This window comes from Rhinolophus sinicus, linkage group LG05, assembly GCF_036562045.2.
Source record: "Rhinolophus sinicus isolate RSC01 linkage group LG05, ASM3656204v1, whole genome shotgun sequence".
In the NCBI taxonomy this organism is placed as follows: domain Eukaryota; kingdom Metazoa; phylum Chordata; class Mammalia; order Chiroptera; family Rhinolophidae; genus Rhinolophus; species Rhinolophus sinicus.
Genome location: NC_133755.1, coordinates 153,801,706 through 153,827,360, shown reverse-complemented (window position 1 = coordinate 153,827,360; position 25,655 = coordinate 153,801,706). Strand labels below are relative to the sequence as shown.

The 25,655-nt window shown below is 34.1% G+C and overlaps 1 protein-coding gene across 6 annotated transcripts in view; it reads right to left on the bottom strand.

Annotated features, from left to right (window-relative positions):
• LAMA2 (laminin subunit alpha 2) overlaps positions 1 to 25,655 on the bottom strand; it is a 535,718-nt gene that overhangs the window by 259,546 nt on the left and 250,517 nt on the right. For all 6 annotated transcript variants that reach the window (XM_074333565.1, XM_074333563.1, XM_074333566.1 and 3 more), the window contains exons 11-12: positions 15,732 to 15,872; positions 13,125 to 13,298 (exon numbers count right to left, since the gene is read on the bottom strand). In XM_074333565.1, the coding sequence (XP_074189666.1) occupies positions 13,125 to 13,298; positions 15,732 to 15,872 (315 nt within the window). The remainder of the gene's footprint in view (positions 1 to 13,124; positions 13,299 to 15,731; positions 15,873 to 25,655) is intronic.

The window sequence follows — 25,655 nt, the reverse complement described above, 5'->3', positions numbered from 1 at the left end:
CCAGCATGAGCCCTGTCACCCACTTGAGCCATTTTTTTTTTTTGTTTTTGTATGTTTTAACTAAGATTTTGTTTGTAAAATAGGTTCAGTTGTTGAAATAATTACCCGGCCCCAACTTCACCAATAAAGAATAGAGGCCCAATGAAGTTAAGAGTCTTGCTTGTACTTATAGTTGGATAGTGGGCAGCAGAGAATAAATGACCAAACTGTTAACACATATTCTGGAACAGCTGGAACTTCTTCTAGAATGTGAAACTGTCCCTAATCCCCTTATAATATTCTAGTCCTGCCAAGTTTCCTCATTCCAGATATTGATGACAGTGCATTTTAGACTTCCTATTAAAAAAGAAAACATTTGCTTTCTAAGATTCATTTTCTTCTTATGTGACTGTATATACTTGTGTGTGTTGTGTGTTTTTCTGTTTCTAATGAGATTGATAAATGGATTTGGATTTATGTGTATTGTGGCTGCTAATAAAGGGTTATTTTAGGGTTTCCTTGTACACACTAAACGATTGGGTAAGAAAGTCAACCCCTGAATTCAGACTAAGGCATACTGCAGGCTTTTTCTTTCTCCTTTCTTTCCTTTTTTTGCTTTGGGAAGTTTAAGTCTCAGACATCATCCACAGATACTTAACTGATCATCAGTAATTTTAAAAAGTAATAATGAAAGAGTAGCCCTCAAAATTTGAGAAGGTTGTTAACAATGTAGATTTCCATACATTTCCCCCCAGATCTTTTGACTGAGTGAATCCCAGAGAGGAGTCCATAAGCTCCATTTTCAATAAAGATCCCAGATAACTCTAAATGAGACTGCTGTAGCTACTACTAGAATTTAAAAGAAGGGGTTAGTTTAATGGTTCTGCTCAAGCCCTTCACATGGCTTGTCTCTTTTAAGTAAAAATACTGCCCTGCATGAGTCAGGGACATGAAATCAAACCTTGGCTAAGTCTTATGGGATCAGGTTGTAATGGGGTCCATTCTCAGCATAGTTTGTATTTTCCTTAGCCTAAATATCTTTCACCAGGCACAAGATTCATGTGTTTGGCACAACAGAAAATTATTTTTTGAAACACTTATTCCACCCATCATCATCTAAATTAACTGCTAGATAATGAGATACATTAAATTGCTTAATTGTTTTTTCTGTGCAGTTTCAAAAGAATTTCTAACCAAGAGCAAAATTAAGATTAAATCAAAACATAATCAAATTTTATCACTAAACATGCTTTGAAAGAAAAAGCAAGATAAAGCATTTTGGCTTTTATACAAAATCATCACATCTTAATTTAAAACTACTTAATATAAGAAGACTGTGTCCTACTCACTTTTTATTTATTTATTTATTTTTCCTGTGATGATGAGTAAAAATAAGCTTAAGACAGTAAATGGCCTTGGGGACCATTAATGGCCTACAAAGCATTTTGCTTGTGGTTTATTTCCACTTCCATTTCATTATAAAGACATTATTCCTAGAACACAGAGGCTGATCACTTCCAACCCAGCCCCAGATGAAAACTGGAGAAAAGGCATTTACTCGGCAAACATATCACCTCTTGATAGATTTGGACTAAAAGAGAGAGGGCCCTATATTTACTTTCTAAATAAAAATACTCTAAAGAATTAATATATATGACCAAGTTTTTCCTTTTCTCTTTCCTGTTCTATTATTCATTTCTTCCTTTTTCCTTTCCTTTCTTCCTCCCATCCTCTCCCCCGGAACCCCTGCTTTTTCTGTGGAGAACCTTTCTAAAATGTCAATGAAATAATGTCTGACTGCAAATCACGCCCAGTTGGGGTTAATAATAATAGCTAATACTAAATGCTGATTATTCATCAGGCACCATCTAGAGTGCTATGCATTTGTTAATTCATTTAATCCTCAAGATAACTCTGTAAAGTGGGTATTACTATTATCTCTATTTTACACATGAGGAAACTGTAGCACAGAAAAACTAACTATATTATGATCACAGTTATTGTCTATAAAAACTAAAGTCAACACAGTTCCCTGTTTCTGTGTTAAACAACGCTGGAAGCAAGCATAATTTCCAACCCCTATTTTTAACAATTCTACAAACATACCCTAAGAAAACCTGGTTGTTGGACTGTGATCCATCTAAACTAGCTTACATTAAACAAATTACTTGGTCTTCAATACTTGATCCAAGACTCTTGCCTCATTCTTGTGACAAATCCAAGGCATTCTATGGTATTATAAATTCTGCACTATTGCCTGCCTTAAAGGCAAGATCTAATTTAATCACCCCACCTTTCTCCTAAAGCCTATGACTAGCTTTCCCTGATCATTACCTACTGAGACACTAAGACTCTATCAAGGTGGCTGATTTTCCACTTACTGAAGTAACTTCAGAAACTTAGTTTTGCTTGGTCAACATGTTTTTTCAAGAATGTATTAGGAAAGTTGTTAACTGACATCAAATATGAGGAATTAGAAGATTGTATTTTGTTATAACCAAAAATATCAAGGGGAATTGACATCAAATTTCAGTAACTACTTAGATAAAGAATTTTTGACATTTCCTTAAAAATAAAAAAACTAAAAAACTAAAGTATGTACACTTGTGTGATTTTCAAACCATCAATCTTTACAAAAGTTCTCTACAAATAAAAAGGAGTCTCTGAGTGGTTCCCCCAATTCATATCAAACATAAACTGTGGGATTTAACAGGATTACATTAATTAAAAATACACACTTGCCTGTATATTATAAATATCTTCAATGTAAGAAAATATTTTTATTCTGAAATTGCACTCAATTAAGAGACCAATAAGAATGAAGAATGCAACCACTGAAAACAGCAATCAAACACTAAACAAAACAAACCAAAAAACCAAAAAGCAAAACCTAGTGTCTGAGAATGATGCACCCAGGAAGGAGCTCTTCCTAATAAAGGAAATGTCACGTAGCGAATATTTCGGGTGTGAACACACAATGCACCAGGAGGTCTCATTGCTTTGGAAATAGCTGTAAGTATATTCATCCGAGTAAAACAATCATCTGTGTCTAGTCATGCATGCTCTCTGCTTTCGGGGCTGTTACGGCTGTCGATCTGGAGTGGAGAGGTAATGGCCTCATGATTCAAGGAAACTGCTGAAGTGTGTACTCAAGCTTCAGTTGGAGAGATGGGTTCATTTATCATCATAATAAGCTATTACCATCGAGAGAGGTCACAACTCATTGAAGAGACAGTCAGTCTAATTGGCTCAATTCCGTTAGCTTTTGACGTGCCTCAAGGAGATAAGCACTCTTTTGCAGGTAATTTTCAATCACCCAACAAACTACCTGTTTAATAATTCATCACATTTCAGATTGGGGTCTTATCACATAGCTCCTTTTTCCATGTGGCAAATGTCGGATTTTTAACTACTTGGACTCTCAGACCCAGGTAATAGAGGGAGAGCTTCAGAAAAAGTAAGGTAACATTTGCTTTGACTCAAGTACTAACTGCTTGGAGGCAATGAGAAGACCTCAGGAATAAAAATTTAAGCTTTCTGCTTCCCCAACAGGCCCTGTTGACATAACAGAATTTCTGAAACTATCAGAAAAGAGTGCTATTTGAATCTTTGTGATTAATTAAGCATGCCAACCAATTTTTATCCTGTAGGATTAGGGCACTTAATACTTATTAGATGATGGCATCAAAGCAATAACTTTTACAACAAAGTCTAGAATAGAAAATTAATAGCATATATTAAAATAAAAATGAAGGTTGTTCTAGTTAAAATATCTTATTTTACAACTTTGACAATATTCTATTCTTGAATAGAGCAGTAGACAGTATCTGAGGAAAACTCACCTCAGTTCAAATATTAGCTGTAACTCTAAATAGCTAAATAACCTTATCACTACAAATATGTATTTATTTTTCCCCACTATTTTTTTACACAAATGTTGGTCACATATATACTATTCTGTTCCTACATTTAATTAGTTAACCATATACCTTGGATCATTCCACTTTAGTACACAAAAAAACTTCTATCCATATTTATTTATAGTTTCATAGTGTTAGATTGCATGTATGTACCAAAACTCATTTAATCAGTCTCTCATGACAGATATTTTTGTAGCTATCAATGGACATTTATGAATGAATAACTTTGCATCTCACATGTTTACATATACCTGTAGGATAAGTTCCCAGAAGAGGTATATGTAAGCATATGTGCATTTGTAACTTTGGTGAAGATTTCTAAAGTAGTTTTCTTGGATTGCATCAATGTATAGCCCTACTACCAATATATAAGGATTTTTGCCTTTTTTAAAGTCTTGGTAATAGTCTGCCATCCATTTTGTTGACTTTCCTAAGATAGATGACAAATGATTCTTCATTATTGTTACCATATTATGAATCAGGTTGAACATCATTTCATATATTGAAGAGCGATTTATGTTTTCTTTTCTATGACCTATTCATTCCTATCTGTTGCCCAGTTTTCTGTTGGACTATTGGCCTTTCTCTAATCAATTTTTATAACTCCTTTAGATACTAGAGATTATCTTTTTATTCACTAGGAATTATAATGACAATGAAAATTATGGGATTTTTAAAAGAATTGATTATCTTATTATTTGTATTAGTTTGTTAGGGCTGACACAACAAAGTACTAAAAAGTGAGTGCCTTAAACAACAGAAATCCATTACCTCACAGTTCTAGAGGCGACAAGTCTGAAACCAAAATTCTTGCAGGGTTGGTTCCTTCTGAGGGCTGTGAGAAAAGGATCTGTTTTAGGTCTCTCCTTGGCTATAGATAGCTATCTTCATGTTCACATCGCATTTCTCCCATGCGTCTATCTCCAAATTTCCCCTTTTTATAAGGATACCAGTCACATTGGTATCCTTACTTCATGACCTCATTTTTAACTTGCTACATTATAGCTGCAGAGTATTGATTATATTTATTATGTTTATGATACTGATTTCTCTAATTAGTTACTGAGGGGCAGAAATCTCAAATTCCTTTTAATATAAGATCTTCAGTGAAGCAGGCATGGTAGATACTTATCATATCATTTGCTTGGAAAGACATGAAGCGATGCTTGTTAGCTTTATTTTGGTAACTTCAAGATAAAGTGCAAACCACAATGCAGGTCTCACAAAAAGCTAGCCAACTGATTTAATTTTTACCTTGCTGCAAAGCTGCTACTTACGTCAGATAATCTACTTACTTGCTATAATTAACTCTCTGTGATTGTTCAGATGCTCTGTCATACAGCAATAAATAGGCAGGGGAGGAGGTGTTCTTTGACAAATGTCTGTTACTGATATAAAACTACTTCCAATATAAATTACTGCAGCACACAACTACAGAAATTCACAAAGCAATTGATATTTATTAAACAGCTTCTGTGTGCTAAGGGCATTTTTGAGAACTTCGCACATTCTGAGGGGGTGCTGGAACTCTCATTTTGCAGATAATGAAAGTAAGACTCAACTAAATTATGGGATGTGTCCAAAATCACAAAACTAATAAGGTAGCAATTCAGCATTTGAATCAGATCTGTGAAAGGTATAAGGATCAAAATACTAAAAATAACTGACCAAAGTGAAATAATCACTTTCAATCAATTCTCATGGAATTGAGGGAAGAAAAAAAAAGTATTAGTTCGCTAGTCCATGATCCAAGTGTCAAAGGATTGGTGTCTTCTGAGGGCTGTGAGGGAAGGGTCTGTTGCAGGCTTCCCTCAAGAGTTTATAGATGGCTGTCTTCTCCCTGTGTCTTCAGGCCCTATCTGTGTCCCATTCTTTCCTACCACCTTGTTCTTTTCCCACTACTATCAATGAAAAAGCAATAAATAAATAAACAACAGCATAGAAAGAATATTCTGGCCATGGTAAATTCAGAAATGACATAATACTGCCTCATTAAACGACTACAACAATGGTTGGCAAGTCTCATCTATTCTAAGTGACAGAAGCTAGAATATGGGGTGTCCCACAAGGACTTTAGTCTTTCAGAACAAGGAATGTATTGGTTCCCTATGGTTCTCCATTGATCTGTACACGAAACACAGCTGTAAGGTGTTATTTTTTTAAAAGGATATAGAAAAAATGGAGTTTTACATTAAGATCTGATTGGAATTCTTTCAAATTGGTGCTGGTTTTGCTTTCTTTAGTTTTAAGATAAGGCATGGAGGTTGCAAAAGGAAGGCTTTTTTATACTCTTGTTAAAGCATACTCTTCTTTTTTACAATTTCAAAGAAAAATTGATACAAAAAAGTACCTCAAATTCTATATTAAATTTTGTTAGTATATAACAAAAATTTAACAAATTTTTAAGATATTATCATTCAATAACCATCGTGTTAAGCCCTAGGACTAAATAGATTACAAGCCTGAGGTTCTGTGTTAGGTGGTAGTCAGTAGAAAAAGCATTATTATTTACCTTTATTGATAGTTTTAATAATTCATTTTCCTAGGAAGAACTTTCTATCTGGTATCATATTTCTTTAACCGAAGTAACTTTCTACATTTCTTCTAGTGTACATGGGTTGATGAAAAAAAATATGTCCACTTTTATTTCTCTAGAAAACACTCTGTTTTGCTCTCATTTTTCAAAGATATTTTGGCTTGGTAAAGAATTCTAGATTGATAGTTTTTGTTTGTTTGTTTGTTATTTCCTTTTCCCCCAGTACTTTAAAACATCTCTGCACTGTATTCTGGCTTGTATTGTATCTGACAAGAATCTTCTATCTCTCTTATGTTTGTTTTTCTGTACATGCTGTATCTTTTTTGTCTGGCTGCATTTAGGATTTTTTTCTTTATCTCTACCACTGCTTCCTTCCTTCCTTCCTTCCTTCCTTCCTTCCTTCCTTCCTTCCTTCCTTCCTTCCTTTTCTTTCTTTATTTAGATAATTCGATTCTGATGTATCTTGGCATGATTTTTTGCATTACTTTGGGGTCTGATTTTACAATTATTGATTGATTTTTTTCTCCTGGTTATGGTTCTCATGCCCCTGCTTGTTTATACGCCTGGTAATTTTGTATCTGATGCCCAATATGAGGCATTGTTGGCTGCTGGATTTTGTTGTAATTAATTACTATTTGACTTTGCTCAGACATGTAGCTAATTTACTTAGAATAAATTGATGTCTTTTAAGGCTTGCTTTAAAAATTTGGGTGAATCTAGAGCATCCTGCAGTCAGGGATTAATTTAGCCACTCTACCAAGACAATACTCTCTGAGTACTTTACCTGATACCCTTTTCATTAGAAAGATTTTCCACGTTAGGTGGTGGGAAAATGAACTATTACCAGCTCTGTATTAGCTCCAGGAATTGTTTCTCTTACTACTTTTCAGTAGTTCTTCTACCAGTCTTAAGTTGTTTTCTTGAATCCAATTCAATAGTCAGCCAGGCTGGAGGTTTCCCTTCACACCTTTGCAGATATCTGCCTCTCTCTCTCTCTCTCTCTCTCTCTCTCTCTCTTCTTTAGTATTATTTCACACAGATTCTAGCTTCCTTGCCTCCCTGAGCTCCAATCTCTGCTTTCAGACCATGCTGTTTGGGTTTTCCTCCAATGTACCTTACCTTGGAAACTGCACCCAGGCAATAACCTTGGGCAATTGTAGCCTCACCTCATTTATTTCTCTTTTCTCAGGTATTACAGTCCCACACTATCTGTTGTCCAGTGTCTAAATACTGTTGTTTCACATTTTTTTCTCAAGTTTTCTTGTTATTTAAGACAGGAGGGTAAATCTAGACCCTATTATTGAATCATAGTCAGAAGCAAAAATTCCAACTAGAATTTTTTTTTTTTTAAATGTATAATATAAGTTAGGGATAAGGTCTTTACATCAGTTAAATGTTGATTAAAACCCCATTTCTGGCTTTCTTTTTGGAATTCCTTTGATTATTTTTAGCCCTTTGCTTTTCCATATAGATTTAATCCTTGGTACTTTTAATGTTTATTGCTATTTTTAAACCGATTTTTAACAATTGATTTTATGTATTAATTTTGTATATAGCTCTCTTCTTGATTCACTTGTTAATAAATTATCTTTTGAATTCACAAAGCAGATAATCACATCATTTACAAATTACAGTTTTATTTCTTCCTTTCCAATCTCTATATCTTTTATTTTTCATCTTATTTCATTGCCCAGGTTTGCTAGTTCAATATTAAATAAAAAAAGAGTCATAGTGAAAATTGTCTCATCTTTGTGATCTTAAATAATTCTTTAAACATTTTACATTAAATCAGATATTTGCCATTTGGTTTTGTGTTGATACACTTCATCAGTTAAAGTAGTGCCTTTCAACCTTGGTTTGCAATTTTTTTTAAAACATCATGAGTCATTATTTAATTTTACTTATATTTTTTATGCATTTATTGAGACAATTGTTGTTTTATTTGTTTGTTTGTTTCATCTCTCTCTCTCTTTTAACTAGTCAACATGGACAATTACTTAAACTGATATTCTGATATTAAATGAACCCTGAACTCCTGTAATAAAACTTAATTGACCAACTAAGTTTTACCATTTTTACACATTATGGGTTCAGATTGTTCATGCTTTTTTAGTATGTTTGCATCTATTTTCATGAGGGAGTTTGGGGAGTCGAATGTTTTATGACATGTTTTGTGCATAATCTGTATAACCATTATCTTCCTTTACCTGACCAGTAAATTCCTACCAATGCAGCCCTAGATTATGTTAGTGTCATTGGCAACCATATCACAAAGTCAACTCAGATTGAAAGTCCTATTAAGTAAACTCATTAATTTTTACTATCAAATTGTTCTTAAACCAAATGTTCCTATTTAGTACTTGTTCAGTTGGTCAATTGTAAAAACTGATCTTTGTCCCTATTATACTTCAGTATAAAACGTTATAGACAGAATAATGCATCTGGATGTTAAAATGCTCTTTTATAAATTTTAGTAGGAAAAATATCAATATAATATTGGTACAAGGGTAGGTAAGATTGGGACATTTTTATGTGTGAACTTGAGTCCTCATAGGTGGGCTAACTCTGCATAGTAAACATTATCATAACTATGGACAATAACTACGTTCTTGGTGTTTTGTTAACAAATGTGTTTTTTAATTTACCCCTAACAACTCATTTGATTTATTTTAGCAACAGATTGTTTTGTTGGTACTACTCCATTACCAAATCATTCTCGATGAGATCTGATTTATGGAATAACGATTCAATACAGTTGATTGATCCTATTTACTTTTATGACCATGCCATTCTCTACACTTGTAAACAACACTTTCTTATTAATGTAATTAATCCAAGACTTAAATGGAGGAAGCTAAGGATGGGGGGAGAGGATTCGACCTTTACTTTTGAATAATTTTGAGGAATATGGAACGAAGAAGTCACAAATTATACTGCTAAAATGAGAGTGGATCATACTTGTTAGTGAGTTTTTCCGTTTTTTAAACCAAGATTGAAATCATCTTCTAACTTTCACATAAATCCCAATACAAGAGTCATTTCTGAGTCAACTCCTACTATTTTTTGTTGTTGCTAAGTATGTAGCATTAATCACAAAATATTTTTTAAGTTCCTTTTATGTGACAAGAACTACCCTGTCCTGTAAATCTCAAATATCAATCTCCTTCAAATCCACAGCCTTAATTTGTGGTCTGGAGGAGCAGAATGGAAAGTCAAGCAAGCACAACAAAGAAGTTCCAGAGATTGCTTTTAGAAGCCAGATGCTATTTTGTCAGCAAACTCACAATGTGCATCTTAAACTAGGCTATAGGTATACTTGGCAACTACATGAAACAATGTAAAAGCTTTTCAAAACTAGAAACAGAAAAAGATAGCATAATGTTGTAGGAAATAAGCATTGTTTTGTAAAGAACAAATCACATCAGATTAATTTAATAATGCTCAGAGACAGAATTTCAAACCTTAATGATAATGAGGGAACAGCAGACAGTCCAAGCCAGATTCTCTGGGAACTTTACAGACGCGAAGAGAATTGCTTTTGGAAGCTGAACTATTTCAGACCACTAGGGTAACCTTAAGTAAATGACTATTTCAATGTTCCAATAGAACTTAGTTTACTAAAGCAGTAAATTATTCCAACTCTGAAATACCCAAACTGTTTCTAAATAGCTGTGTCCTGTAGCAAAACAGCAGGACTCTGTTCTTTAGTGTTTTCCCTTCCTGCCTAGTTCCATGCTTAAACAAATGCTCTAAAACCAAGCATTAACATTCGCCAAACATTTTGAAAATGAAATGATGCCTCGTACAGCCTATGAGTGCCTGACTTCATTCTCTTTGACTATCCTGAATGAGGGGAGAAAATTAACACTTGATTGTGCCAACTGTCCTAAATATTCACTCACACATGAGGAAAAAAAAAAAAATCAAGATTGCTATTGAAGAATTAACTCATAGTTGAGGTCATGGAAAGTTTTTAAATGGGCAGTAGAAAAGTGTTTTAAATTTTCCTTCGCCTCATCTACTATCCACACACACACTTATATTCACTTGTGTATTTCCCATTACTCCAAAGAGGACTGCAGTCAATAAAAACGTTTCTTAGGATAAAAAATATGTATTCTTTTCCTAAATGGCCTATTGTTCTTGAGTTTTATTATGAGCAGGTGGACTTCTATGCTGGCAAACTGTATCCCATGTAAGAGCAGTTTTATTATTTTGGGTTAGGTTCCTGAAAAAAAAGAATAGCCTGTGACATCTTCATTATAATAAATATGCACAACACAGCATGTCTTCTTTTTGTTGTAAGCAGCCTTATAACCAAGTGACTGACCTGGAAAATGTTTGAAAATTGGTTATATAAATATTTAGAAAATGCTAATAGCATCTCATAAATATTTTCTTGACGTAGGAATTAATAAAAAAAGCAGAGGAGGAATTACATACCTGCAGCATCCTGGTCGTGAATGTAAACAAAATTCAGTATCTAACCAGATACACTAGTTTCTTGATATACTATTTCTGTCAGAGTCTGGCAAGGGCTCTGATTTGAACAGCAATTACTGGTAAGAATTTAGCCTCAACTATTTAGAAAAGTGGCTTTATTGGATTTACAAACAAGGCCCTACAATTTTCCATTTCCTTAGCAAGATATTAAATCAACCAAGCTAAGCATGTCATCATGACTATAATTTACGTGATGTGACATGACAGCTAAGATGTACTGTGGTAATTTGTGAGAGCTTGCAGCATTATTGGTAGTATCAAAAATTTATATGGTTCAGTTATTAAGGCAAATTGTTTCATTCATACTGAGATATCTGACAGTAAACCACCGAGGGCTTCCACATTACATTAAAAAATGTCTTCCATATTCAAACAATTTGCACACCCTGTTACCATTATTTTGTTCATTGAATGGAAATTGAAGCACAGGCAAGCACAGTTTTTTGATGTGAAAATGATCTGTGGGGGAATATGAAATGCTTCATTGTGGATAGTTACAAGAAACAGTTCAGCCAGGAGAAGGGAAGTTATCTTTGGGAACCAACAAAGACGAACAGGATGTCCAAATTCTTTGCTCTGATGCTATTTAATATCACATTTGCTTGCTTTCCTTCTGTTAGTTTGATTTTCAGCCAACAGAAAGCAAAAGCATATGACCAGAAAAGAAATGATAGAAAACATGGTAAAGAACATTCTATTGTAAGTGATCCTTAAATAAATTCCACTATAGTAAGAAAAATAAGACCTCTGAAATACATCCAATTTTTATCCATGGCTCTTCTCTGAACTCCTCAAAGCAGGAAAAAACAATTTAGTTTATTTGTTTTTTGGTAACTTTCAGCCATACACATTCAAATCTTAGGTGTTATTTTATTCTTATTGGTGATACAGGAGGTTCCTAAACAGAACTGGATAGAATGACCTCTTGTTGTAATGGGCCAATGAAAGTTTAATTAGATTTTTATGACAGCTCTAAAACTGTATGTAACATATACTGTCTCTTTTTAAAATACATATTCGTTGAAAACGTATTTTACTCATTTACACATTTCATAATCACATTTAAAACCTGTTAAAAATAAGAAACTGGCCATGAGTTAAAATTTCTTCAATCTGCTAAAACCACCAGTCTCCCATTCACTAAGTAACATATGAACTACTAAGTTTTTCTACCTCAATACTCATATGCCATGGTGAGAGAACCACTAACTATAAATACATTTTTACTTATTTAACCAGTGAAAATTTCTTCAAAAGTAACACTATATTCTTATAGGTGAAGACTAGGCTCAAATAGCATCAATTTGCTAAAGGATTTTTCTTCGTGTGACTAGGTAATTTAACTATCAGGGTTAAATTACCTAACCCTGATAAGGTATTAACTGAAAAGGTATTAATTTTCACAGAACAAGAAAGAATGAACATGTAAAATTACCACATTTTGTTTCCAACAAATTATTAGGCAGAATAAAATAAAATAAAAGCCAGGGCACCATAGAGTTAATCTACAACAGAAGATTAAAAAGCGCCTGCATGCTGAGGCTGCTACGTTTGTTTATCTGTGTATGTTTTTATATACGTGTGAACGGGCTTTAAAACAAACATGTGCTTTCAATCTGGCACTTCTTTTAAGGTAGTTCTCTTTCTGAGCTCCAGGAAATATGTTGTTTATATAAGCTTCACGGCAAGCATTAAATTAATTATGTAATAAATTTCATTACCAATGAACATTCATACAAGACAGAAAAAGTAGCTCTCTTGAATATCAACTTTGAAATGAATTAGAAACAGATGAGGAGAATGTCAGGAAGTATCCCACCACAGAGAGGCAACTATAGAAAAACAGCTGTTTTAAGTAAACACAACACTGTGTTTCTTCCAATACCTATCATATGTTTTGCAAAAATATTTTAGAGCCTTCATTAATTTACTTGCTCATTCAAAAAGTTTCTATTTACATAGAACATCAACAATGTAAGGTTATGAACTAAGGAGGCTATGGCCCATGGGACGTGGGAAAAATGTCCAACTCATTCTGATTTAGTTGATCCTGGCAATCCAGCACCGCATACCCATATATTTGATAGGCTTATCATTCCTTAAACAAATACTAAATACAACCACCCCATTATCTTTATTGATCTGCGAAAGCGAAGTAGCAAGAAGCAAACCCCATATGGACTTACTTTGTTTCCCAGATACGGAGCTGGGGCACTCCAGTAGTAGTCCTGAGGCAGAGCTTTGCGGGCCACCACGCCACTGATGCTGATCTGCTGAGGTGGATGGAAGCTGTCCAGCTGGGGAGCCACTCGAATGTGGCCCGAGATGTCAGTCAGATACCAGCCATTCATGTCCAGTATCTTAAAGAAAACACACAATCACTGGTACTAAGGAAAAAACAAACAAACAAACAAAAAAACCTGTTCACTTCTTTTCTCTTTCATATTCCTGTAGTGTCTTTTTTTTTTTAATTAAAAGACAAAACTATACATGTTCACAAAAATATGAGTGTTGTGAATATCACTAACATTACCATCATGTACTCATTACAGATGCCTATTTTTTTTCTTGATGTTCCTAGGAGTTTGGATGATATGTGCTATACAATCATGTTTTCATGAACCCAATGTTTTTCTAAAAAATACGATTCTAAATACCTCTTTCTCAAAAAACAGAAAAGCATTCAAAATTCTACAATGGTTATAATGTTATAGTAATTATCAAATAGTTGGACTGGGAATTTCACAGTTTTCAATCCACTAGTAATTTCCTATTGTTTATGGAATCGATTATTTCAAAGGGTGTTACTTATGCATGTGTGAATCAGAGGAAAAAAAGAAATAAAATATGAAAGTGCCAAAAAGTGACTTTTCATTCAGTATTTCCTCCCTTCTAACTTATTTAAATTTCACCTTTGACGCTTAAGGACAACTGAATCCACCAGCCTGTTGCTGTGGCCACAGCTCACAATACTGTACCTACTCTTTCCCATGGGGCCGGAGGTGCTGTGGGAACCCATAGCCTAGAAGCCTGGATCCTTGGCCCAGAAAAGGAAGGAGCCTTAACGGAGGACTTAGGGAAGCCACGATGATTTACTTTTCCATCTTTATCCTCTAGCCATGGACGGGCATACAGCTGCAATGCTAATTTAAACTGTCAGGTCCAGACAAAATACTGGACCCTGAGGTTCACAGTTACCAGGGTCCACTAGACCTGAGTGACCTGCTTGGTGCTGAGGGTGATGAGGGGCAGAACGGTAATGGTGATTACATATGGATGAAAACAATTTTTTTCAATTTCTTCATGTATAAGTCATTTGATTTTGCATCAACCAAAGTTGTGGAATTGCTTGGATTGCCCTGGTCAAAAGAAAAAGAGACCAGATAAAAATTTACTGACTTGCTGGACAATGACATATGACTTCCTTTTCTTCCCTTTCTGACATCACCCTCCAGACATTCTAAGACAGCCCAGTGAGATTTATAGGAAATTCTTTTCAGAAGATTTAATGAAATGTAAGTATCAGTGGACTTAGTTTCTGAGCCAAGGATGAGGGCTACCTCAGATCCTCTGCTAACTATGAAACTTTGATGTACTAACAGGACTATCTGAAAGGCAGGGTAAAACTCCACAGACAAAAGGAGGAAGTTAGGCTAGATTTCCGTTCGCTGCTGGTTCCATGCAACCTGCTTCAAAAGCAATACATTTGATAAAGTATGTATGGATTCAAATTTAGACATGAGAGTACAACCAGAAACTATTTAGCATATTTCACACTTGACTTAAAAGGAATACAGACAGAGAAAAAAAAAAGATGACTGTGTTAAGGATTAGTTAGCTGATTAAAGCTGGAAGGAAGGGAGATAGTTTATTGAAATAGTTATCTTTGTAAAGCACAACTGTAATCAGATCACTTCCCTGCTAAAATCCTTCAGTTACTTTCCAAGTATAAGAATCCAACTTCTTAGCATACGCAACTCTGTATGGAACAGTTTTTCATTCCCCCTCTAGGCTTTTCTTCCTCCAGCCTGTTTCCGGCTACTCTGCACTCTTAAGGGCAGCCTCACAGGCTATTTGAAATTGCCTGAAAGTCCCCTTTTCCTCTCACACCTCTTCCGTATGGAGACAAATCATTGCATAGAATTCAAAAGGTAATGGCGATTGTGGTGCAAACTGGAGGAAGTAAGGTCCACATGTTTATATTTATGTTTAAGTTAGAGGAAGAAAATTCCAGTAACTACTAATAGGTAATAATTTGAATTTTTTCAAATCAATTAAGAGTGAAGACGGCATTGTTCAAATTCAATGTCCCCTTTTAGCAATGAAATGGCCCATGTAACATCAGATAGCAACTAAAGGTTGGTGGGTAATATATTCATATGATAAAGCAATTTTTCTTAGCTTGTATACCAAAAATATTGGAGAATGGAATATGTGTTTCTTTGTATCACAATCTGATGCTTTGTCTATTGAATCATCAGCTCTTGGGGCTAGAACAACATTCAACTCATTACTGCTTCACATACTCATCATGGACACTGCACAGGCTGGAGTTTACTTATTCTAAGAGGTTCCCCTCTACATATTGTTACAAATAAAAATTCTAAGGCTTTGATCAAAGATACATAAACAGCATTTGAAAAAAATATCCCACCACTTCTTCTGGATAACTTTAAGTAGAAGCTCAATAATAATAATAATAATAATAACAATAATAATTTCTTACAAAAGAACAGTAACAGTAGCAAGAAGGCCAGTGGAACAGCGTACAGAAGTAAAAGTCTGTTGCTTACATTGCCATAGGTCCAGTAGGAACTCTGACATCTGTTGGAAACCCCGGAACAGAAGCACTTGTCACAACCGTTAGGATTATCCTCTTGCAAATTGAAGAAGCCAGATTTGCAGCGACTGCAATCTCCGCCTTCAACATTTTCCTATAAATAGAGAGGTGCGTTAGAAACAGCGGTGCCCTGGAAAATTAAGAACTGTCTGTACTTCTGTTTAAGGAAAATATAAACTCTATAGTCTTCATTTTACATCCCAAACATATTTAAAGTATAATGACAATTTAAAAAATCTGCTCAAAATCTCCTTAGTAAGCTACATCCTTTTTAACCACACTGATGGGAAGGACTATTGAACACAAATCTACTGTAGTAAAGGTTACAACTCTGATCTTCATGTATGTCAAGAGTGTGGAGTAAATGTTACAATCAACACAGCAATCAATGAAATGAACTAAAATCAGTTTGGTTCACCATTCTGCATCACCGACCTTTATAGGAGACATTAAAAGTGGTAAAATTAAAGACAAGCTAATAATAGAACACTGATATCATACAGGTGGTGAAATACTTTTCACATTATATATTAAAAATGCATACATTTGAGGCAAGCATAAGAACTGACAGGCAGAGAAACTAGGGCAAACACCAGAGGCTTTCCCTAGTGAGACTAAGTGGAAAAAGAGGTATATTTTCCCTGGTTAATTTTCACAGTGTTTCCTTTAACATAAAGGTATAGCCACTTAATCACACAGTGATATTCTGGGAAAAAAATAATTCTCATTTGGTGATTGCTCTCCACATTGGTTTCACTAATCCTATTTCAAGCGTACTGAAAACTCATGTTTATAGGTGAACTTATAGTGTGGACTCATCCAGGGAAAGCCGACCAGGTGATCAAAAACTAGGAAGGGTGTACACTTTCATTTTAAGAAGTGGTTAATCTTGACTAATAACTTCTACATGAAGGCTCCTTGCTTTCCAGGAAACAGATTCTTAATATTCTCTACACGTGCATCTGCTCCACAGTTTTCCACTTCCTTGAATTTCCTTATTACCTCAATTCTGAAACTATCCTTTTACTTAGGTAACTAACTTCTCTTCAACTGTTTTTATAGCTCTTTATACACTGCTCTATCATAACCACAGAAAAAGCATAGCTATTTATTCTAAGATTGTTCTCTCCAGCTGTATACCGTAATCTATTCAAGAGGTAGAAACCCTGTTTTACGTATCTTTATAGTACCAGGAAAATGCAGCGCTCCTGGTAGAACACTGAGAACAAGCTTAATAAAATCTTATCTAGTTTAAATGAATCTCTTAGTGGTCCTGTTTCTCATGCATAGTAAAAAGTTATGCACATAGTAGATGTTTAGTAAAGGTACTTTTGAGTAAACCAAGGTTGGGTAGAGGATAGGGATAATAAAATCTGAGAACATATGAGGAAAAATAAAAGAGGAAAGAGCAGCATGAAAAAATAGATAAATTTATAAGAATAAAAAAAAAATGAGGCTCTCCTTGTATCCAAGAGAACAATTTATTTGAAACTAACTCTTTGACTCTTAATTTCTATGACCAATTTACAGTTGCAATCACTTCTACATTGCTGCAGCCTAGACAAAGGGGTGTCTCTAGGCCCTTTCCCCATGTCAAAGTTTAGCATCCTGATATGTACACAAATTGAATTATTGCCACTGAAATTTTTGGTAGTTTTCATTTGTAAGGTAGATTTTAGATATTTTGAGATGATAGATGTCAGCAAAGCTAATCAAACTGATTTCAGACCTATGGTGACAAATAAATACCCAAAGCCCTGAAGTTGAAAGCATCTTCAGAAGAGTACACAGGCAGGAAAGATGAAACATATCTATGATTATAATTTAGCTTATCCCGTTGAGGACACAGTAAAACTGTTCTGTACACTGTGTTCTTATGTTTTGGGTCCAATCTACTTTTCATTTACTCTACTTTGAAAGCTTGTAATACCACTTTTCTGAGATTCAGACTAAGTTCAATAACCAGAAATTTTCGGAGATTCCATTTTCCCTTAGCCCCATTTTAGCCTCGCAATATGACCTTGAAAAACAATGATTAAATAATTGCAATATTCAATTTCATTTAATAACCTGAAGCAAACATTAGGATAGGAATTCTAGGGACTCTAAAGATAGGGTGGGTCAAGGTCTCTTTAAAAGCCGACATCTAGAGTTGGATGAAAGGTACATTCATAATCAACTATAATGCAAGATGGAGTATAAATGCATCTACAGATCAATTATGGGAACACAGAGGAGGGACTAATGCCTGCCATAAAGGCTTGAGAAGGCTTTATGACAGGAGTGGAATTTGACCAAAACCTTGAAGTGTGGTTAAAAATTACAACCTGTTGGAGAATTTAGAATGAGAGAGCATGTTAGCAAAGATATTGGGAACAAGAAACAATCGAAAGTGTAGAAGGTTCAGTCATTACATGTTCTTTCAAAAAAATGTACTAAATATTTGCTATATGTTAGGGATTTAACTTGGTACTTGAGTTCAAGGGTCCGTGACCTCACATAATGAACCTTTAAAGCTACCATAAGAGATATGAATCTTTCCCCTTAGGAATTGGTAAGGCAATAGAGGTTATTTAGCAGGAGATAAATCAACAGAACTATACTTGAGACACTTAAGTTGGTAGTAGCAGGTAAAATGTCTATGAAATGTGAGACACTAGACCAAAGAAATCTCTCATTACTATATGGTTCAGTAAAGGGTTAATTTAACAGAGTTGGAGTGGTCAAACGCTGCATGTTCCAAATTGAAAGACTGTTCCTTGACCAGCTCCTGGGAGATAATCTTTAGCCCTTAGAATACCCTGTTGATAAGTGTGTCTTTGTATAACTGCCAGCAGGTCACACCAGATATTTTATGCTAAAATTATGATGTATGCTAAATACCTAGTTTTCCTTATGTGGAGTTCTGGGCCATGTTGTATCAGTTTGACTTCTTGGGGTTCTGGAGGCTGAGTAGTTAAGGTCAACCATATGAATGTTCTATATACATGTGACTGACCCCCAATAAACACCTTGGGCACAAAGACTTAGGTGAGTTTCCCTGGTTGGCAACACTTCATATGTGTCATCATACATTGCTGTTGGGAGACTTAAGTACTCTCTGCACCATTCTACTGGGAGAGGATAACTGCAAATTGGCACTTGGTTTTTCCTGGACTCTTCCCTATACTCCTTTTTTCTTTGTTGATTTTAATCTGTATCCTTTCACTGTAATAAACCATGACCATGAGTATAATAGCTTTTCAGAGTTCTGGGAGTCCTTCTAGTGAATTATTGAAAATGAGTGTGGTCTTGGGAACCCACAACACACTCTAGTAAAGATAATAGAATGTCTGCACCTATAGAAACAAGTTAGCCAAGTGGTAGTTTGTTTTGCTTATTATGACAATCTTTGAGCCAAACTATTTTAGACCCTGTTACAGGTCCTCAAACTAATCCTAGTCTACCTCCCCAAACCCAATTCACTTCAACCCTCTTACCAAGTAATTGTCAACTCTTACAATATTTGCATAGACCTTTCATACAATTGCAAAACATATCAGCATAAAGCCACAACCTTAAGTTTCTAGACTCCTACTTCTCTAGTCCTGAGTCTATACCATACTTTTCCTTTAGTAAGTGGCGGCTACTAATCAGATTAAGATCGATTTATTCAATTGAAAAGTACTGGTTCTAATTTTTCTCAGGTTGAACTTTAGATAAATACTAAGCCTAAACTCAACAGTAAATATGGTGGATATAGTACCTATTTATATATCTGTCCTTATGACCTAATTAAAGTGCCTTTTGAGGCTGGTAGGAGGATGAAAAATCAGGGAGAAATTTTTTAGCTCATGGGAATTCAGCTTTCTGGACATGTCTCAACATGTATAGATTAATTAGTTATATCAGGGTATACTTCCAATTTCCTTTTCCAACCTCCCTTGAGAGAGTATTTATCTAAGTAGTTCTTATTTAAGGAATGCACTTCCAAAGTTCTCTTTGAAAAACGTATTAGTTTTAAAACAGTGATTAATATAGAACATCACAGTTTCATATGTAATATATTTTAGAGTGACACAATTCAAACACAGAAGCATGGCGTTTCAGGGGTTTTACTGAACCTTCATAGAAGCACAGGTTTTCCTCTTTCAGGTAGTTGGCTAGTATACATGATCTGGGTAGCTTGAGTGTCAACTCTTTTTATAATTATCCAGGTGGATAATTGTTTTTTCGAAACTTCTCTGTGATTTTTCAACAACTGCCATCCATGAAGCATCCCCTGATTGTATTCCTGATTCATTCTTGGAAGATTCTCTTGCTACGAATGGTCCGGAACTTAAATTTTTTATTCGCAGCTTGAGAGTGAACCATCCGCTATATTGGTTGGTTCTGTGAGCAATTTAATTTCTTTTGCTGTCAATACCAAAGTATTAGTGAATGCTCTGTACATTATTTCTCACTGTTCCTTTATTATCTATTTTACTCATTCATTCATCAAATCATGGCTGAGATACTAATACAAAGTATTATACGAGATGCCAGAGAATATATACAAATGCCCTATAGAGGATTAGATAGCAAAGGAAATAAGAGTGTGGACAAAGGATAATACAAGGCAGAAGGAAGTTACTATTCTAAAAGGGATACTGAGTGCATGTTCTGGGTGGAACACCAGATTCATCACCACAGTTCTCCATACCTCTGAAGGAAAAATAAGATGGAAAAGCCATCTGGTTGAGCGAAAAAGATGTACCCAAGGTTTGCATGATAGGATTAAAATAGGCAGCTGCAACACTGTTCTCTCCCATAGGAATGTTTCCAGATGTTAGAATGCTTACTAAAGTTCATTTATTTATTTAAATAAACAAACAATGCAAACAGTAAAATCATTTGTTTTCTCTTTTCTTGCCATTTATAAGATCTTCAAGGGCAAATATCATATCTTATAACTTGTCACCATCCAACTCAGTTTGTAAAGCACAGATGTAAAAATAATTGATCCTAAATATCTAACCATGATGGTGAGAGTTTGCAGCTTCTAGCCCAAATGGCATTTTGCTTGTTATGAGATTTCTCTTTCCTTCAGCTATTATTCTGTCACTTCTTTGTACTGATCAACTTTAAAAAGAGGTACAGTTCATCCTTGAGCAACATGGGTTTGAACTGCATGGTTCCACTTATATGTGGAATTTTTTCAACAAATATACAGTCACCCTCCATATCCCCGGGTTTTGCATCCTTGAATTCAACCAAACGTGATGGCAAACCAGTATTTTCCATCCATGGTTAGGAATCCATGAATGGGAGGGCCAATTGCATGCATTGTTCTACACTGTTTTGTATAAGGACTTGAGCATCTGTGGATTTTGGTATCCACCGTGGTCCTGGACCAATCCCTTGATGATACCAAGGGGCAACTGTAGTTAAGTATTTGGGGAGATAAAGTTATACATGAATTTTCAACCATGTGCGGGGCAGTACCCCTAGCTCCTGTGCTATTCAAGGGTCAACTGTATCAACATACAATTTAATAACAATTTTAAAAGTTGTTTTAACAGGTTATCTAAACAAAAGTGGTGGTCTAATTTATTCTCTTTCCCAGCATTTCAAATGGGCAACATTTGTCAATTCAGTAAATTTATTTTAATATTTTATTTATTTAGATTCTAATAGTTATTATTTCTAACTTACAAAGTAATGGTTATTTTTACACCTAAGCTTATGAAATAGTAATTTCCAGAGTGTTCCAGACTTTCACTCCAAGGTTTAATATTCCCTTATACCACCATATTTTCTTAAACCCAAATATTCTACTTTCTTGATTTCTAAACCATTATTCTAGTTGGTTATATTAACAAAAATTAATAGGTACTAATAATAGTGAATAATTTTCCCATTGTAAATAATTAGTCCATATCGTAAATATTTTTATTTCTTATGTATTGTCATAATAAAAAGTGTCCCTTTATTCTAGAACAGTGGTTCTCAACCTAGCTTTCATTATCATGCCCTAAAGGAGCTCTGTAGTCATTTCTTTCATAATCATCCCCACCATGAAATTTGAATTCTGTGAATATACTGTATGTATGTACAGATACACTGTGAGATTATGTTTGCCTTACACATAAAATGAATAGGATATTCGTGCTCCTCAAAAATCAATTTGCATCCCTTTATGGAGAAATGTGTGCTTTAGACACATATTTCTGTGGAATATATTTTGCTAAGTATCTAATTAGATATTTTGTGGACTATCCGTCAAAAACATTATGACTTCCTTTTTTTTTTTTTTCCCCCCTTTGGTACTCTTTTCCCCTAAAAACAAAGTTGTATTAGGAAAAACCTTACTATTAAGTTGGTGCAAAAGTAATTGCGGTTTTTGCAATTATTTTTAACCTTTTAAACCTACTTTTGCACCAACCTAGTAGTATTATTTATTTTTTGAAGTCAGATACTGTTGTGTTGACATCAATTTTCTTTTTGCTATGGTTTCCTCAGTACAGTTTCTCTCTAGAGAAATAGTCACAATAGTATGCCTGTATTCTTTGTCATGCAGCTGCCTTCTTATAAATTAGGTACAACTTCAGAAGTACATGTTTAACCATAATTGTTAGTCAGCTGGGAATTCTACTGACAAAGTTACCAGAAAGATCTTTAGTGACATTTAAGTCAATTTTGTGATAATTGCTTCAGGAATTTTTCAGTCATGCTTGTTTCTTTGTGAGGGTGTGTGTAGTCAGTTACATATTTTCCTCTGTTATGGCCTTCATTATAATGCATCCTAATATTAAAAGACATTAACAAAAGAAGAATAATTAACTAATTAGAAGTATTTGCTGAGTGCTTACTCTTTAAATACTGTTCCAAATATAAATAGTTGATGGATTAGGAAGAGAGAAGAAAATAAAAAATAATTCCTACTTTTCACAGGCTTAGCTTTCAAAATTAAAAAAAAATACCACAAAACCTGATTAACATAATATTTTGCACTGTAGCTGTTGCAAGAGACAAATCCTACATGTACTTTTTATGCTAAAGATTTTACATCTGTAACTTAAATTAGGGATCAAATATATAAACTGAATGTCTTTTGTAGAAATGCCCATGGTTTGAAGCTAACAAGTTAATGGGGTGATCACTCATATGCATAAATGGAAAATAGGAGGGGAAAAAAACTAATAAAAATGTTAGCACACATCACAAAAATCCTATTGGGGGAAGAGAATGGAAACTTATTTCTACCTGTAAAAAGCAATATTAATAAACAAAAAAGTATTCCCGTTGGAATTTATGATTATGCTCGTGTTTGATTTTATACAAAACTTTAATGTTATAATTACACCTATTAAGAATTAGGCAGGAAATATTTAATATCATCATTTTCCAGATCAGTAAATAGGAGTCAGACAATTTAAATGACTGTCAAACCTTCACAATTTTTTAGTTTCCTTTCTTCCATCATTTTTTATGTATGAGTCACTGTGTTTGTTATCTTTTTATCGTTCAATGATGAGGAAAATACATAGGATACATGTCACCAGAGTTGAAACAGACATTAACTAGGATTACAAATTGTGAAAAGATTACAAAGGAAAAGGAAAAGGTGTTACAAGTGTACATGGCAGAATGATTTATACTGGGGGATCGAGGACAGCTTTGCTGAGAAAGTAGAGCTGAGCCTTGAAAATCGCCTAGCTAAGCAAAGGAAGAAGGCCAGAGCTGAGGTTTTCCACGCAGTCTGAATAGAATCCATAAAATTCCACAGTTAGAGTTTGGTGATTCAAGGAAGTTAAGCAAAGCTGGAAAACAGCGACTGAAGCTCAAGAACATTGTGGAGAGGTAAGCCAAGGTCAGATCACAAAATCTCATATGCCAGTAAGGACTTAATAAAAAGTGCAATGAAAACCAAACCAAAACAAAAAAGTGCAATAAAAAAGCAAAGCACAATGAAAATACAGACTTTGATTTCTCTAGTTTTTTACTTCATTTTTATCTTTCTACTATAAGACTTTGGTAAAAATAAAAGCACATGCTCCTACCCAGATCAAGGTCAATTTATATTATTTATCAGAGCCTGCAATCCAACTGACTTGTAACGGATAACATGACACCAAACTTCAAAAGAGATGATTTCTAGCATGTGGTATTTAAAATAAATATCAAGAGTCAGAAGAGCATTTACGTTCAGTTGACTTGTCATATATCTGATATTCACTTGTCTCTTGTAATTTCAGGAGAAGCTATAGAAATTTCAAAAATTTTAACAATGAATAAAAAATTAGTAAATATTTTTGTGTGACTTAAGCTAGCACTGGTTTCATATTTTAAAATATAATTACGATGATGTTCATTAATATCATTGTCTAAACAAAGATATAACAGAAAATCTTACGTGTCAAGGTGATAATAGTTGATATTGTATTAAGTTAAAAATTTCATATAACTTTTTAAATCAGAAAATCTTTCTTTTCCCTTCAATTAAAGACATTTTAAATGAAGAATTATTTTAAAGCACCACAAAAGTACAGATAATATGACAATTATCTATTACAACCTAAAGGTAAAAAAAAAAAAATTCCATGTGTGCTTCAGATATGTTGTTTAAAGAAATAATATTTAGGCACATTTGAATCTCACTTTAATTTCATCCTATTCTCTTCCCTCATTCTCTAGAGTTAACTGCTATTCTAAAATTAGTGTATATTATATAGGTGTATTTAAAATTTTAAAATTTATAAATGTGTGTCCACACAATATAAAATTGTTTCACGTTTTACATCTTTATATAAATGATAACATAATCGCTTTTGTTTTCTTCTGAAGTTTCTGAAATTTGTCTCTATTTGTAGATGTGGACCTATTTTATTTTATTCCCTTGTATCAGATTATGAACACATTATACTTTTCTTCTTATTGATTTATGGATATTTAGATTTTTTTCTAATACTCATTATGAGAAGTAGGTCTATCTTGAACATTGTTTATATGGATTGTGGACTTTCTCCCTGTGTATGAAGACAGGAGTTTTATTGTTTCAGAAGCCTAAGATAAGTACCTAAATTACCGATATAACACATTCATTATGTAACTATTAGCATATTTAGCTTGATATTTTAGACATTCTTCTCCCAAAAAATATATACAATATTAATGCTAATATTTACTTCTTGTGTTATGATTTAATGTTTGTATATACATGCACACACATATAATTGCAAGAGCATCATTTATACTGCTTAGGTAAGACTAATGAATTAATAAAGGAAAGATCTTAATAAGGTTCCATTTGCAATTGAGAAAAAAGAAAAAAGTAACATTTATTTTTAGTACAGCATGCTAAGTTTCAATGGATTGTTCATTCTCAGCTAATGTAGCTAACACTGTCTGATCCAAACTTTGGTGCTGATGGCTATAGCTCTAGGAAATTAATTTTATCATTTAAGACTTGTATATGCTTATATGTTTTCTTTATAAGTATAAACCATAGGTACAATTCATCCTTTGGTGTTAATATGATGAACTATTCGCCGAGCATGTACAACAACACAAAAGTGGCATTTCTGAAAGTACTCTTGGGAGGAAATATGTGCCTTTAATCAATTCCACTATGGCTTCTCACATTTTTGGTAATTAAATGGAAGAATTCAAATATGGTATTTTCAGACCTACCTGGGTTCAAACTTCAGAAGATCATTTAAAAATCCACAATGAAACTCTTGACAGAACTATTGTTAGAATTAGATGCAAAGCTGGAGTTGATCTGAGTATCCTATAGTTTTAAAGGTTGCTATTTTTAGTGTTGTATATTTTTAGATTACGGTAGCTTGATAATAGGTAAAAAAATGTTTTTGCTGTAAAATAATAGTCTTAAGGTAACTGGCCCTCTGTATAATTG